Source organism: Xiphophorus maculatus, chromosome 1 (assembly GCF_002775205.1).
Source record: "Xiphophorus maculatus strain JP 163 A chromosome 1, X_maculatus-5.0-male, whole genome shotgun sequence".
In the NCBI taxonomy this organism is placed as follows: Eukaryota; Metazoa; Chordata; class Actinopteri; order Cyprinodontiformes; family Poeciliidae; genus Xiphophorus; species Xiphophorus maculatus.
Genome location: NC_036443.1, coordinates 6,913,692 through 6,929,449, shown reverse-complemented (window position 1 = coordinate 6,929,449; position 15,758 = coordinate 6,913,692). Strand labels below are relative to the sequence as shown.

At 41.2% G+C, this 15,758-nt stretch overlaps 1 protein-coding gene across 2 annotated transcripts; it reads right to left on the bottom strand.

The window, feature by feature from the left end:
- Positions 1-347: 347 nt before the first annotated feature.
- On the bottom strand, positions 348-15,520 carry LOC102223212 (bromodomain and PHD finger-containing protein 3-like). 2 transcript variants are annotated; one of them, XM_014471288.2, is made up of 13 exons: positions 15,180-15,520; positions 10,529-12,084; positions 10,275-10,431; positions 10,030-10,161; positions 9,424-9,552; positions 8,678-8,990; positions 8,287-8,586; positions 5,772-6,368; positions 3,309-3,390; positions 3,136-3,224; positions 2,966-3,060; positions 2,725-2,879; positions 348-1,476 (listed from the first exon to the last, which is right to left on the bottom strand). In XM_014471288.2, the coding sequence occupies exons 2-13, from the start codon at positions 12,058-12,060 to the stop codon at positions 1,293-1,295; spliced, it is 3,765 nt and encodes a 1,254-aa protein (XP_014326774.1). In that variant the 5' UTR covers positions 12,061-12,084; positions 15,180-15,520; the 3' UTR covers positions 348-1,292. The 2 variants fall into 2 exon arrangements, with proteins under 2 accessions (XP_014326774.1, XP_023191386.1); XM_023335618.1 differs by lacking the exons at positions 348-1,476; positions 2,725-2,879; positions 2,966-3,060 and having other exon boundaries at positions 3,135-3,224; positions 3,298-3,390.
- Positions 15,521-15,758: the final 238 nt, after the last annotated feature.

Sequence of the window (15,758 nt, the reverse complement as noted above, 5' to 3'; positions counted from 1 at the left end):
GCTTGTGGGAAAAAAACCCCAGTATACACAGGGCTTACTATTTCCAACCATTATGGGGTTTGTGGTTTTGTCAACTGCCCAAATTTCTCAGCCAAAGCTACCTCATACAGATGAATGTTCTTTTTTCTACTAAAACAATTGTCTGATTGCAGCTGAAAGTTGCAACAAATAAGTGGAACAGTATGTAATCTCAAACCTTATGTGAATATCTGCATTTCTTTTGAATTTGATAACATAAAATTTATATATTTTTTTTATATATATAGTTATACCACAACTGTTAGCCTATGTCACTGAGATATAAAACAGTGACAGATGACTAAACAAAAAATCCACAGGACTCCAGATACATAAACATTTTTTTAATAGAATATTTTCCAAAATGTGGAAACTGGTTAAAGAATTTTGCTGAGCTGGTAAAATATAAACAGTAGCGATAAGCTTATCGGGGTGAACGTTTCATTGGATGGAATTGGGCTCTGGGAAATAAATAGAATCATTGAGTGGGTCAATATTAAAAGCTTGTGCTTGGTATCGAGTAAAAAAATAATAAAAAAAAATCAGTTAAAATGCTGTCTGCTTTTCAATTAAAAAACCTCACTCCATTTTTTCTTAAATAAGAACTCTCAATTTAATCAATATAACTTTATTTCTATAGTTTGTCTTCCATAAATAAATTATTTCTCTGTATCAAAAGAGATTTCAAATATAAAGAGCATCGGCTCATTTTGTCGAATGCCAAGATTACACAACAATGCAAAACACACAAACTATAGTTAATTTACAGTAAAGACAAATATCTCCATACTCTGCAGGAATTATGTCATGTCGAGTCTCGCGTCGCCCTTTAAAGGGCTGATTGAAGTACGCATTTTTAAAATTTTAATTAGAATGAGCTTGATAACGCAAAGTCGTATGTACAACAACTACTAGCAGTAAAATATACATGAGTCTTTTGTAAAAAGTGTAAAACATAGAAAATCTATTGTATAAAAGAAGGCAGCGATGTGTTCGTCGGTCTCCGGCAGCTCATTTTAAATCTCTTTCCTAATGGCTTGATCCCTCAGCAGCAGGATTAGCAGAACCTCAGGCTCTTTTACATTTGATTCGTGATATCCGGCTGGAGTTGAGCACACACCTCTGAACGTCCCTGAATGGGGGGAATTAACGCTTACTGCAGCAACGTGAGGCTTAATGTAACTTCATTTACACATCGTCTCCCTAATGACACAAAACAGGTTCTGTCGGAAACCTGTGATTCGGTCTGGGACCCGACAGCTGCTCAGCGGCGTCTACAGGTAGTTGGAGGTGACGAAGCAGTGGCTGTGGCTGACTCGGCTCTGGTGGATCATGGCGCGGTCGTACGCCACCTGGACGGACTTGCGGATGCTGGACTTGCGGCCCTCCATTATGCGCAGCTTGTCCGCCGTGTCGTCTGCGCCCAGGTGCGTTAATTTGTCGCGGGGGAGCCACTGCCTGAAACACCGGAGACAAGAGTTTGGTCCAGGAGTGAAGACATTTTAAAAAGGAGTAATCATCAAAACAAAGGTAACTTCACCTTTATTTGGTCAAAATACATGTGGTTTTTATGTATATTTTATTAAAGGACGACATCTTTCTTACAGACTTTAGAAAAATATCCATTTATAGAGAAATAGTCTGTTAGTATAATTCAACCCAATCAGTGTAGACTGATTCAAGGTCAATTACATGGATGTCAATTTGATTCTAGTGCTTAAATTTGTTCCAGTTGGATTTTATGTGATAAACCAACATAAACAAAACATTCATATGTGAGTCAAGGCAGGGGAGCGAATACTTTTGTCAATATAGTGTGGCTTCCTTATTCTCTGACAAACTAAATAAATGCAGTAATGTGTTTGTCTGTGAATGAGTTTCGATGATAAATACAGAGACCTCAATAACAATAATGACAGTAATATTAATGATAGAATAATATGCAGTGCAAGTAGCCTATATCTCCTTAGATCTTCTTTGATGGGGGGGCAGTAAGGGACCTGGATAAGGGACAGGGGGGGTCCTGGCCCAAAACAGGTTGAGAAACACTGTCCTAGAGACTGAATCTGTTAGCATAAATCGTTCAAGTCACAGACTCCAAATAGGGTTTAGATTTGGACTAGGCCATTCTAATTTGACCTAATGCACTCCACAGAGCTGGATGTGTATGGGGGCATTGTGAGCATCCCTTCTTAGTGTCCTGAAGTGTCTAGCAATTTTTATTTTTTTTCCCCATCGGGGTTTTGCTCTACATTTAGCTACATCCATTTTCCAAAAAGCTTTCTTGTCACTTCTAAAGAAAGTGAAAGGTTTTCCAAACAACGTTTGGCGAGTAGACCTCAGGTCTTATCTGATGGCTGTAGCTTTGCGGTTGTGCCATACCCTCATGTTGGGACGACTGACTGACACACATACTCCCTGAAGTGCTGGAAGCCTGGAAACCCTGCATTAAACTTTCCCACAGCTTTATTTCTGACCCATGTTCTATGTTCGTGATGCCGTTTGCATACAAACGGTTTTCAGATCTAAAATGGATTCGACTCACTTTCCTTCCGCCTCATCATTTTTCCTTTGTGTTGAGCTAAGCTTGTGGTCTCAACAGAACAATCAAGACAAGTTGTCCCTTTTCAGCCAGACGCTAAAATGTCTCTACCCTTTAGCCGAAACAGATGGTTCGCAACTTCGTTTAATATCTGTGACACTCACCACGTCCGCTTATTATCAAAGAAAAGCACCAGGTAGAGTCTGTCGTTTGTCTCCTCTTGTCTCTGCTCTCCCAGCCTGAGGACGTCCTTGGGTGGGACGGGGATAGGAATCCCGTTCAGCAGCAGGCCTTCCTCTGGCATCTCTGGGTCGATGATCTGAACCAAACAGAGCAACGGGGAACGTTGAGCCAAAAAGTCTTTTGACAGCTCAAACGAGATGATCGTGAATATAAACAGCTCACCAGAGCGGGATAGGAGGGATATCCTCTGCACTTCGCCCACACCAGCTCCAACGGCTCCAGCTCCGTCTCGTCCTCTAACGACTGACTCCCGTTGCCTGCGAAGCAACAAATTCTGTGTTTAACGCAGATCAAGAAAAGAACATGCGTTATTACGGCACAATGTCAAGTACCGGTGTAATCCGAATCTCCGTTGACTATGTCAAGAAGAGGAACGTTGGAGAGAGAAGGCTTTCCGAGGCTTCGTTTGGGTGGCGAGTTTCTGTAGGATCAAACATGCTGGACTGTCATCGACTGATCAGACATCACCAAAACCCGACAAAGGAGATAATCACCTTCATCTTACATTTCTTTGTGAAGGACGGGACAGGATCGTGACTCTGCGTCGGAGTTGCTGTCTTTGTGCCTTTCAAACCTATTGGTCAGTCCTGAAAACAAACAACGCATCGGTTATCCTCAGTCTCGTCTTATTACTACTATAAAAGCTTCACATTTGAGCTAAAACAATTTAAATCAAATTTACATCCTGATGACACCAATTTAAAATTGAGATAATAAATAGAATCGAATGCATTTCAATAGGGCTGCTGCTAACAATTATTTTGATTATTCAGATTATTAATGGATTAAAAAAAAACACATTCTTATCTTAAAACAGCGTATTAGGAAGAGTAGGGCGGTGTGGTCTTAGAATTTTATGTAGTACTATTACTATCATGACAAAAATGAGGATAAAAAACTATTTGTTTTTATAGGCAACTGCATGGCAGCATTCACAGCGTCACGAACATATGCTGGTCTTGCAAAACATTCCTTCTTTTTTTTCTCCGGAGAGTTTTTGCGGCGCTAGTGGCTTGTATTTTCTCTACAGTAGGCAGACAGGAAGGAGGACATGCGGTAAAGGTCGTCGGGACCGGGAGTTGAACCCGCGACGTCCGCGTCGAGGACTAAGGCCTCCAAATGTGGGGTGTGCTAACCCCCTGCGCCACCACAGCACGCCCCAAAACATTCCTTCTTGATATAATATAAGGCTAAACTGCAAATAGCGACAGCATTTCATTTGCTCGTATTTTTAAATTTACCTGTTTCTCGTGAGGATAGCGGGAGAAAATAGTACAATTAACAAACTTGTCTGGTTTTTTGCATTAACTGACATTCGCAGCAACGATGAATCAAAATTCTTACAAGAAATTTTTCACAATATATAAAAAATGATAAACAATATGTGTCCACCTCTAGTATCAGTATGAGTATTTCTTATACTTTATGGAGATAAAAGGTCACAAGTAGGCTCAAACTTCACATTTATTGTGATTTAATTCTATATAGCTTTCTGAAAATGTGATTTTATACCATATTTTCACACATTTAGAATCTGATTCTTGTTTAGGCCTACTGACTCTTATGATACATTATAGGGTTGGACAATATGACTGAAAAATGTATCACAATATGAGCGTTTCATATCAGATGATATTGATATTTGTTGATATTGATAATTATTACTTTGTTTTTTTCCCTAACATTTCTCTTTTATCCACTTTTCACTCCACGCTATTATTTTTTTATTTTATGAGACACGGTGGAAAAACCTGAAACTGCTTCTGCACAAGTTCCTCAACAGCCTGTTGCTAGGTAACCAATGAGTGAGTTAATTGATGTCACAAATCTTGCTAAGCTCCTTGAGAAGGGTTGAGCCACTAATGTCTTTGCTCTGCCTACATCTCCCAGAATGCTGTGCGGTTCTGGGTCGGAGTTCCGTGGATATTCTACACACTGAATATTCTATGAGATGTATTATCAATAGAGGGATCATCAGTGGATGTCACGTTGCGTCAACAGCCACTCTTACTGCACATGTAGCCTTCAGAACGAATGCAGAAACCCATTATTCTAACTGTTTAAGCCATTTAAAATTAGGCTAATAAAATAATTTACAACTGGCAGCCAGCGCAGATCACCTATCTTCGCCCAACACATCTCCCGCTGCTGTCAAGAGGTTTTATTTTTAGATCAGCGTCTCTGTACCTCACACTGCATCACGTTCACCTCACTGCATTTTAATTTCTGAAGGCTAAGTTTATCCCCCGTCTTGATAGATGAAGCTACATCTTCATTTTCCCTCTAACTGAGACCAAACTAGGAAGAAATTATGTTATTTGTCCTTTGTCTGAACCGAACTGGAAGTAATCTGTGCCACTGAACCGCCATCTTGCTTAACAAGAGCAGCACAAAGCATAGATAAGTCATGGCTTCGAGACCAGCAAAGACAAAGTATAGTACTCAAAAATTGTAATGTACTTATACTGTTTATAAATTACAAGGAATGCAGAAAGAGCTAAAGCGTGGAGCTTGTTCATTGTTGTCATAGGTGCTATCATGTCAGTTACAGACACCTACCAAGATGGCTGTAGGCTACAAAGTTTCTGGAAGTGTGACGTCAAATGAGAACAATATATAAATAATTTATCACGTGGTAATAATATAGGTCATTGAGGAAAGACCTTCTTGAAAAAGTTTCAACAGTCAGTGTTTCAACCAACAGCTTTACTTTCTGGGCTGCAGTTACCACGGTAACCCTTTCAAAACAAGTAAATTGTAAACTGATTGAACTTTATTTGTGTATAACACCAGACCAAATTAATCCTTGCAATTATTTGTAATGCATCTAAAATTGGTATTTTCCACAACTCTTCAGAGCTAAATAAGAGTCTCTGCTAGTCGTAGTAAATTGTTAAAGACCAGGAGACCACCCATCTTTAAAAGAAGCCATTCAAGTGTTTAACACTAGTATGTAAAGCTTTCTAACCGCTTTCCAGAGAATGATTCACTGTCCTCTCCGATTCTGTATCTGACGACGCTTCTCGACCAGGGGTCCACACCTCGTGAAGAGTGGGAGGTCCAGGGCTTTTCTGTGGGGTTCTGGACGCTGGTGTGCAGGATGGGGAGCTGGTTGTTGAACTAGGGCCGGTGGGGTTGCTGCTCGTATTCTCGTCCTGCAGCCCCTTCCCATTAAACACGGGGTTCTCTTTTTCCCTGCAAAGCTTCGCTCCGTTCTTTGCTTTCTTGAACAAGACAGAGGTCCGCCGTCCGACTCCCCCGGTGGCGGGCAGCGGAGAGACGGAGAGCGGCGGCAGGGCGTTGGCTACAACCTGCCCCTCATAGTGCAAAGTGGGAGGAGGTGTCACGCAACATTCTGCTCGTGCTTTAGTGCAATTAATGTTTTCTGAGGCGCTGTTCAAGTGGTTGCTGTCTATTTTAAGGCGTTTGCAGAACCAGGAGGGGGACTGGACCTCCCCTGTCATGGGCCGCAGTGTGGGAGGCTCCAGAGGTGGTTCTCCTTGTCGGGGAGGAGGAGACGGGCCTCTAGGTTCCAGTCTTGGGGGTGAAGTGGATTTGAGGTCCTCTAGAAGAAGAAAAAAAAATATGTAAAGATAATTTGAACACAATTCTTCCCAAATGATTGGTTATGCTGTACGTAGTATGATGTGGTAGTTTTCACACACACGAAAATGGCGTCTTTTTCCCAATGGATACATTTCATTCTTACACATTAACCACAGCCCGAAAAGAGTTAAGATATTCAAAATGGAGGACTTCATCAAGACAAGTGACTAAAGAAAATCGCTCTCACAACTGTACACCAGCAACATGGCAACATTTTACATAGAGATGCACCGTGAAACCAAAGGGTGACCAGAACCAGACAACCTTCCGGTTGAAAGGCCAGGAATTGAGATCGATCTGATGGTGGAACAAAATCTAGAAGCTACCAGGTGTGGAGGTTGTTACTGAGGGAAGAAGACTCAGGATATTTTCATTGCGTTTCCATTATAAATTTGTTGATATTCTACTAATGTCGAAAAAACACAATTTCGCAATTGTGATGTCATTAAATAAGAAATGCAATTACCATCACATGTGAATCTACTTGTTCAGGTGATTAAAAGTCAGGTGGGAATGAATGTAAACAGTTGCATGGGCAATATTCATATTTCAGCCACGGCGCTAGCGCTCATCTGTCAGTCATCAGAGGAGAGGTTGGCGTCTTATTCAGGCCTTGGAGCATCAAGTTCCTTATACTTCAGGGTGGTTATGTATACACGGGGCGTTTTAGCGATATTGCCATTTTAGGCTGCGATTTCACATAAGAGCTATAGATTAAGCACTTTCAAATGACAAGCTCAACTTTTGATGAACATTGCCATGCTGTGAGATTTCTGGTTGGATGCACATAGGCCATGGAGATCAGTGTCCATTAATATGCGAGTTGTTGCTGTACACAAACTGGCGAGTTGCGAAAAAAGTGTTTCAATTGCAATTTTGCATTCCAGCGCAGAAACTTTTTATCAATACACTCGAGTTATTTTCAAATTTATTCTGTAATTCCAATCTGAAAAATTTCATGATCAATGGAAATGCAGGGGTTTTGAAAATGAAGACAGAGAAAACAAAGTCCAACTTTTGTAAATAAATTAACATCTGGACGCTCTAGACTGCTGGAGAAAGAGGAAGACAGAAAGGCTAACAGAATACAGTAAACTAAGTTGCTTCGTTTTATCCTTTTTAGCTTCCAACATCTGTCATGAACATGTACAATTTGGAAATATTAGTAGCCATTTGTGAAATATAAACACAATCCCATTTTTGCAATGCAAGCTGTGCTAATCACTCATATTTCTTTAGCTTAAAAGGTTAATTCTGTTGGGGTTTTTTTTGGTTTTATTATTACAACCCCAACAGCAACTGTTTTTGCACAAAGTGTGACGTTGCCTCTACTCTTATAAAAAAATTGCTTGGGGCAGGAAAGCTAGAACTAATATTTTACATGATAATTCTACATCTTCTTACTCTGTAGTTTTTAGAGAGAAATCCAGCAATGCTGGTCAATAAACCTCTCATCAGTGCATCCCTAATTTTACTGCTAAAAATGTGTTTTGATGTTGTCTTTGAGTGTCTGACCGGACCCGTTTGTAATCAGAAGTGAGATGATATGGCATGACTGAAAGTGGCCCAAGGTGTGGTGAATCCATGAGAGTGATGCATAAAGGAGGTGCAAACACAGCGTGCACTAGAAGAGAGGAGTTGTGAGGCAGCCATGGCCAACAAGACTTTCTGGGCCCCTACTTACTAGACTGGAGACAGTGGGGTGGTTGGGGTTGGTGCGTTAGGGGAACCCTGGCTCAATTACCTGAGGACAATGTTCCATTAGCTCAAGTTTCACAACTGATCTCAATGAAACAAATTAGTCTTTCAAAAGATTCATGCACTGCAAATTTAATTCTCATGTTAATCTAGTGCATTTCATTGCCCTCTCCTCTCACCTTTGTCTGAGGAGGACAGGCTATTATCTGCCTTGGCATTGTTATTGTTGTATTCGTCGTCGTCGTCATCATCTTCGTCTTCGCCCTCTTCTTTAAGATGCCCGTTGTGGATGCCGTGGCTCATGGGTTGACCCTGTCTGAGCCGGAGCTTGTTGATCTCGCGTCGAAGATGGTGGATGCGTTTGGCCCGGGCGCCGCTGCACCGCATGGATGTGACAAAGTCTAGTTTCTCCAGAAGCTCCTTCAGCTGCTCTTCCATCGTCATGTGGAGTCGGTTATCTGGATCCAGAACACTGTCAACTGAGCACATCGACAAGTTCAAATAGGAATGGAGGTCTTAAGGAAGTGTTTCCCACAAGAAGAAGTTCCCACTAATGCTGCAAGACCTTACCGTCCTCCCAGGTACAGCTGTAGAAGTCTCTTTTCTGGGGTGACTCAGGGAGGTGCATCCCCGTGTCCAGGTCAAGGCCGGCGTTTGTGGCTTGTCTTTGGGCATGGCGCAATACAGCACCCCCTAAGTCACGCAGACGCAGCGCTGCTTTGTAGAAGACTGTGTCTTTGGTGTTATACAGGAGGCAGTTTGACACCATCAGATTAAAGTCAGCCTCCAGGTCAGCCACAGAACGGTAAGCATGACTCTCAAGCTTGGAGCGCATAGTGGAGAAGTCCATTGGATAAGTGATAAACTCCAGGTAGTCTGGAACCTGAAAATGGAACAAATGTTTTCCCTTCAAAAGTATTGAACACACTTAGATTAAAATGTACAATGTATCCACAAGTTAAGATGGCTTTACAGTGGAATAAGATAGAAAATTCAATTTAGGAGGAGTGTGGAGTAAGTAATTTTATCTATGTAAATTTTCTCATGTTCAATATTATCATCAAGTGTCACAACTTTTCTTTCTTTTCTTCTGGATGTCCCATTAAATCATGACATCCCATCTTTACCATAGACATATACGTGCATGGTGTTTACTTTGAGTTTCAGTCAGGTATGGTCTTTGCAGCTTTCTAAGTTTTAAAGCTAACTTCCATAAGTATTCTATAAAATTGTATTTATCTGGGAACTAAAAAACATTCAATGAAGCCTGCTACAAGTTCTCCTAGAGTTTACACTACAATACTAAGAAGCCTTACCTCCTTCAAGTTAACTGGCTGGGCAAAAATGTGAGCAGTGTCCTTCTCCTGAAGATGGTCCAGGGTGGCACGCAGCAGCATCAACATTGGCGTGAGCTGCATCTCTAAAGTTGATTGGTGAACTTTGACCTGCAGTTGAAGAATACAGACTTGTCAGGTTTTAATAAGAAAAGATTTACTGAATTTGTCACAGTCTACATTTAGCAGTCTTAAATTTCCAAGGAATGTTTAAAAGTGACACAATTAGCAAAAATTCCATAGGATAAGAGACAGGAGGTAAATTATTATTACAAGGACATCAAATTACATAAGACTACTGTATGTTTTGTTTTTAAACCTTTATTAAAAAACAACAACTTTTTGTACAATTTCAAAACATTTAATTGGCAAGGCTTACATTTAAAGCTTTGCCAACCAAGGACTTAACTTATTTCATGAACTCTGATTTGGTTTAATCTCCTGCGTGTCCGTCTACAACAATGTGGTGAAGAAGCAGCTAAACTGCACCAGATCAAGGCCTCAAGTCCAGTTGGTTTCAGCTTCTATCTCTTTACATTTACATACGATAGGATGACAATGTTAGCATAAAGACTAGTCCACTGTTACCTGTTCCCGTTTGAGCTTCTCTCTTTTGCGTATGAGCTCCACCAGCAATCTGGCTTTTTCAAGATCATGCCGGAGTTTCTGCCAGTATCTCAGAGCTTCTCTTGCTGCAGAAATCTTCTCGTCCACTTCAGGCTGAACAAAACATCCCATTTTACAGCTTATAAAGGTACATCTCATAAACAGTAAGTCATGTGTTTTTTTTGTTTCGTTTTTTTTGTTTCAATAATTAAAACAGAAAAAAATACCTGTTCTGTACTCTTTTGTGATTGGATGTTAGAGTGCAACTGCCGAACCAGTGCCACACCGTTTCTTGACTGACGTTTTAGCAACCAGTAGCTATGCAGTCTGTGCATAAACTGGCTTTTCCTTTGCATGAGAATTCCTTTGGAAATTATATTCAACCTGTAACAGATGAGAAATAAGCATCTTACTAAATGGATTCTGAAAATGGAATACAAAACAAAAAAAACAATACTGGACATGATCAAGAAAAGCAAACCTGCTTGTGGGTATCTGCAGCACAAGCTGTGGAGAACCTGTGGTTTGGGTTGTACACTCTGTATTTTTCTTCCCTTTCTTCTTATCTGCTGGCTCATCTTCACACTTCCTGCCTTTTTTAGGTAAAGTAGGACCATCTGTGTAAGCGATGCGTCCTCTGCTCGCCCTTCTCCTGCTGCCCACGATTCGCCCCTCACTCTCCTCGTCGGACTCTGACTCCTGTCCCAGGGGCGAGTGCGTCTCGCAAAACGCCGTCTTCTTTACTGAGAACGTTGTGCCATTGATGCCCGTTTCCCTGACAGGATCGATCTTCATGAACAGACCGGCCCGCTGAGCACATGTGACGTGAAACGCAGTGTAACAGTTGGCCTTGTGGCACTGAATACACGCGCCACGGCCTTTCTGCTTGCAAAGGTAGCAAGTTAACTTCCAGCGAGCTGGAGGAATGTTACTAACCCCTTCCACCGGTTCTAGAAACACAGTGTTGGCAAAGCACACTTCGGGAATCCATATAGCACACACAACGTGCGCCCAACGACCCTCGCTTGTTTGTTTGAAAGCTCCTCCCCGGTTAGGACACAAGACGCAGTCGACAGGTTTCTGAGGAGACTGAAGGCAGCAGCGGCAGAGCCACTGCCCTTCAGGGACGTAGGGAACGCCGTAACACTCCTGGTGCACAGCCAAGTTGCAAGAGTCACAGAACAGAATGACGTTGCTATTGAGGCATTCATCATCCAAGCACACACAGCAGAAGGCGTCGTCGTCAATAGCGCTTTGTGGAGGCGCTCGGATGCGTGCTTCTCTGTACGCCTCCTCCTCCAACCGATCCACCAGTAGCTCGAAATTGTCTGGCGAAATGGCTGAGAGACCCTCGGAAAGCCGGGTGGCGTTAACCATTTCCAGCCAGGCGGAGTCCTCCTCATCCATGTCATATTCTGCCTTTGTTTCCTGATCCTCAGGGGAGCACTCGATGTAACGGTAATAGGCAGCTGGCAGGGGAGGCGCCTCAACCGGAGTGAAGCTTTCCACAACACGAAACTTAGGCTCAGGGAGGGTTATGTGGGTACTGTTCGATGTGCTGGACTTTTCAGGTGTATGAGGTTGGGAATTGTGGCATTGGTTCTTGGAAGGCTGCGTTGACCTGCCAGAGGTCACTCTGGAGTCTTTCCTGCGGCCTCTGAGCGTGGAGACTTTCCGGGGAGTTTGTGCACTGCTGGTGGGCGACATCGACTGCTCACTGTTCTCTTTGTTGCTGTTGCACTCGCTGATGTCCTGAGCCACTGTCTCATCATCCGTGATGACTTCCAAGGGCTCCAGGACAGAAATGCGGTGAAGCCTTCCGTCCAGTTCAACCTCCACCACCTTCTGAGACTGAGAATAGGAGAGAGTTTCTCTACTTGGAGACGCTTTGAGGCTGTACGGGGATGGAGATCGCTGGCGGGTGCCCCCACGCCCGCCAACTGTCCCGTTGGACTTCTTGCCATTTACTCTACCTCCTCCACCGACCTGGCAAGTTCGCCGTGGCTTCCTCATAGGCCACTGCTCACACTTTCACTCCTGTAAATCAAAAACAAAGAAATTTAGGGGACAGTAGTGTATCTTACTTTGTAGAAAATTTTAAACATACCACCAAGTAGGGATATGCGATACAGACTTAAGGTTTTATAACAATATTTTTACGCTACTACTGTGATAATGATAAAAGTGACAATAATTTTTTTTTTTTCTTAAGAAGCTATATGGCTACGACTGTGTTTTACATCATTTATAGCCCCACAAACACAAATACTACTCTTAAAAAAACAAACCATTTGTAATATGCTTCTGTAGGACACCAAACACATAAATTTGTATCACTAAACTGCATTTAATCATATTTTTAAATGTATTGATATTTGCTGCTACGACAGACTGGCGACCGAAATGTCTCGTTGGAGATGGGCACCAGCACCCCTCCCAACCCCATTAGGGACAAAGGTGTAAAGAAAATGGATGGATGGATGATACTTGTTGATGCTCTCATTGAATAAACACTGGAGAAAATATTAAAACGAACAATCCGAACAATACAGTTTTGGAGGGGCTTAAATATCATTAACTGGAATTAATTGTGACAACAATAAATAAAAATTCTTATCATTGATAATAAATGTATCACTATAAGTGAAATGCCCAAACCTACTACCAAATTCTATATTTATTTTTTGTGAACAAATGTACCCAGACAAAACACAACTCAATGTATGAAAAAGAAAAAAAAAAAAAACAAATGCTGCTCTGTATGCATTTTAGTTTATGACATCCCAAAAGTCACAAGAACCAAGTTGGCAGAAGAAATCGTCATGATGGAATAGCAACTTTTTCAGCAGATTCTGAATCATTTAAGTTGCACTTGAGTTGCAAAGGGTTCAACTGTGTTTGAGCCAGAGTATGACTTCAGAGAAATCTGTGATGGATGCCACCATGGGTAGTGAAAGTAAAGCAAGAAGTGATTATGGTCTTCAGAACTTTAACTTGTACAAATTTGTTTTCATTCCTGCTTGAATTTTTTCATCTGATTCGTCTCTTATGCACATTTCCCTCTCACATAATAACAAACAGCCAGATTATTCTTGTATTACCATAAATACATTGCCCTGATGCCATTTATAAAAAAGAAAAACATCTTCAGTAAAGAAAAGCAAGCCTTGCTGTTTGCTGGCTGTCTAGCTATCACTTGTTGTGAGGACAAGATAGTCAGGACGCCCTGACTATTCTGATGGCGGATGTCTGTGCTTACAGTCGCTGACTAATGGGCGAGTTTTCTATGGTACCAGAACCAGGCAGGATGTCTTCCACAACACTGGAACCTTCTCTTAGGACCACACATCTCCGATATTGCGCTTTTGTAGTTTGCTCTCTAGCTTCCTCCTATTCACCTCCTTGCTGTCTCTAATCTTGATTTTGAGCTGCATCTGTACACGCCTCTATAACTCTTGCTTTCTGAAGTTTCTTTTGTTTCTTCTTTAACAGTTCCTTCAGGCCACTGGTCATCCAGGGTTTACTATTAGAAAGCATCTCACTGGGGATGTTGTTGTCCACACAAAGGTTTATGTAGTCAATCACACACTTCGTTATGGCACTGATGTCCTCTCCATGTCACTGGCAAAGAACAATCCAATCTGTGCCTCAAAATAGAAGTGGAGTAGCTTTTTTGGCTTCCTTTGACCACTTTCTCATAGTCTCTGGGGTTTATATTCAGTGCACAGAAAAACAAGGCTGTGACCTGACTTTTCCAGAGGAAATTTTGGTCTGGAGATATATGAATTGACATTTTTGTAAAACAAACGTAATGTTTTGTTTCTCTGAAAGAGCAACTGACAAACTGCTTAAATGTTAGTAGTTTAGCAAAGTGAAGCGCGATTAAAATCACCAGGTATTGCCACAAATGCATTGAGGTGTTGTGTCTCTGTCTTAGCTTCAACAGGACTGATGACATCATGTGCACTGTCGACAACAGCTGAAGGTGGAATCAATAATGCTTAGGACTGCAGAAACAACATTTATTGTAACAAGTCCTGGATGACATCTATTGGTGACAAGCACTGCTAATCTACCTCCTTTACTGCATTCCTATGCTCTAGCTGAGTCCTTGTTCATCCAACTTGTTAGCTAGCCATTGTGATTGACAGAAGACATGGTTTTAACTTCTTCCTTCTCTCTCTCCTTTTTGACCCTGCTCTGCATCCACAGTGCCTCATTTTCAAATCCTCTGAGACTTCTGGCTTCATGTGTGGTATTATTTCAGCTTCGTGGTGTTCATCAGCTGCTCCCTGTTGTAAACCACCTTGTTGCTAAGGCTACGCATCATAACAAATAAGTTGAAAAAGTGTAATCAATCCAACTCCACAGCATCCAAAACCAAAGGCAAAAAAAAAATACATTTTTTTGCCAGAAACACCGGAATTAAAGTTTAAGAAATGAGAAATTTTAACTGAAATTAACTGTCTGTCTAGTAACTATAATTCAACATTGCAAATCATAAATGTAACACAGAAGTTCTCTCACTGATAAAATGTATTTCCGTGAAAACTATTTAAAGAGATAAACCATTCAGTTGACAGCTAGTTAAATGAAAAGACTATGGGCAAACCTTCACTCCAGACACTAACAAGGTTAAGTGAGCAGTGATTTTTCTCGACTTTATCTCATAAACACTTCGTTAAATTGACCTATTCCACAAAACAACGGTCATAGCCAATCGGCTTTCAAGAAAGCTGACTGATCTGTACAAAAGCCAATCAGCTTCAAGAATACCTTAAACCGAACACATCGGAACCCTCCGTTCCAGCAGTAAAATGTCAGCCATATTTACAATTTTAAAATGCTGTCAAAAGCTTCTATGTGTTTAACATATAGACATTAGTTCAGTGAACTAGATAAAGGGCTTAACATGTGAAGTCGGTACAAAAATGGCACGGTGATCTGCCGACTGGCAGTGTCATACAGGACTGTCACAAGTCAAAGTATACATGACAGAGCTAGCCTGCTAACTTTTTAAAGACGGTAGCCGGTTTTATTATGAAGTTTTCTAAATAAAACAGAAATAAAAGTTCCAAAAGCAGTAAACAAATAGAAAATTGCAAAAAGAGAGCAAGTTTGGTAAGTCTTACCTAAAATGCCAGCAGAGTGAACAGGGGGGATCAGTAACCGGCGGTTTGGAGCCGTTTTTCCAGTAATGGTCGCTCAGTTCGGCGGTGGGCTTTGCTACACTTCCTAAGCTAACAGCTAATAGCCTGTCACAGTTTGCTACCACAGCCGGTACATTTCACCTTCTTTATAACATTCCATGTTTTCCCCAAACTGCCCTTAAAAATAAAAACAGTTAACCCTAAAGCCATAATGAAAATAGTAGGGATATATCAAGTCCAATAAATAAAGGGGCACCTTGTTGTTGATCAAATATTATGAGGAGGAGTGCTAGCTTCTTTCGGCTAGTTGGCTAGCTGTTTAGAGTCCAGCTTTACTGTAAAAGCGGAGATAACAAGCTAGTCAAAGTATTTGACTTCCGGGTATAAATTTCACAATAATATAACTATTAAACATAGCTATGCGTATTCTACTTCCAACTACACATAATAAAGACGAGAGCGAATCTTTTAGATATTTTGAAAATAGCAAAATAATAGTAATAATAATAATACCTAAACATAAGTCAGAATTTAGTTTGTAACTACTTGTTTTTTTATGAA

Coding starts and splice junctions, on each gene's coding strand:
- LOC102223212 (XM_014471288.2), bottom strand. CDS start 12,060: ATGAGGAAGCCACGGCGAACTTGCCAGGTCGGTGGAGGAGGTAGAGTA. Junction 8,991..9,423: donor AGCCAGTTAACTTGAAGGAG/GTAAGGCTTCTT, acceptor TTCCATTTTCAG/GTTCCAGACTACCTGGAGTT. Junction 8,587..8,677: donor CAGCTGTACCTGGGAGGACG/GTAAGGTCTTGC, acceptor CGATGTGCTCAG/TTGACAGTGTTCTGGATCCA.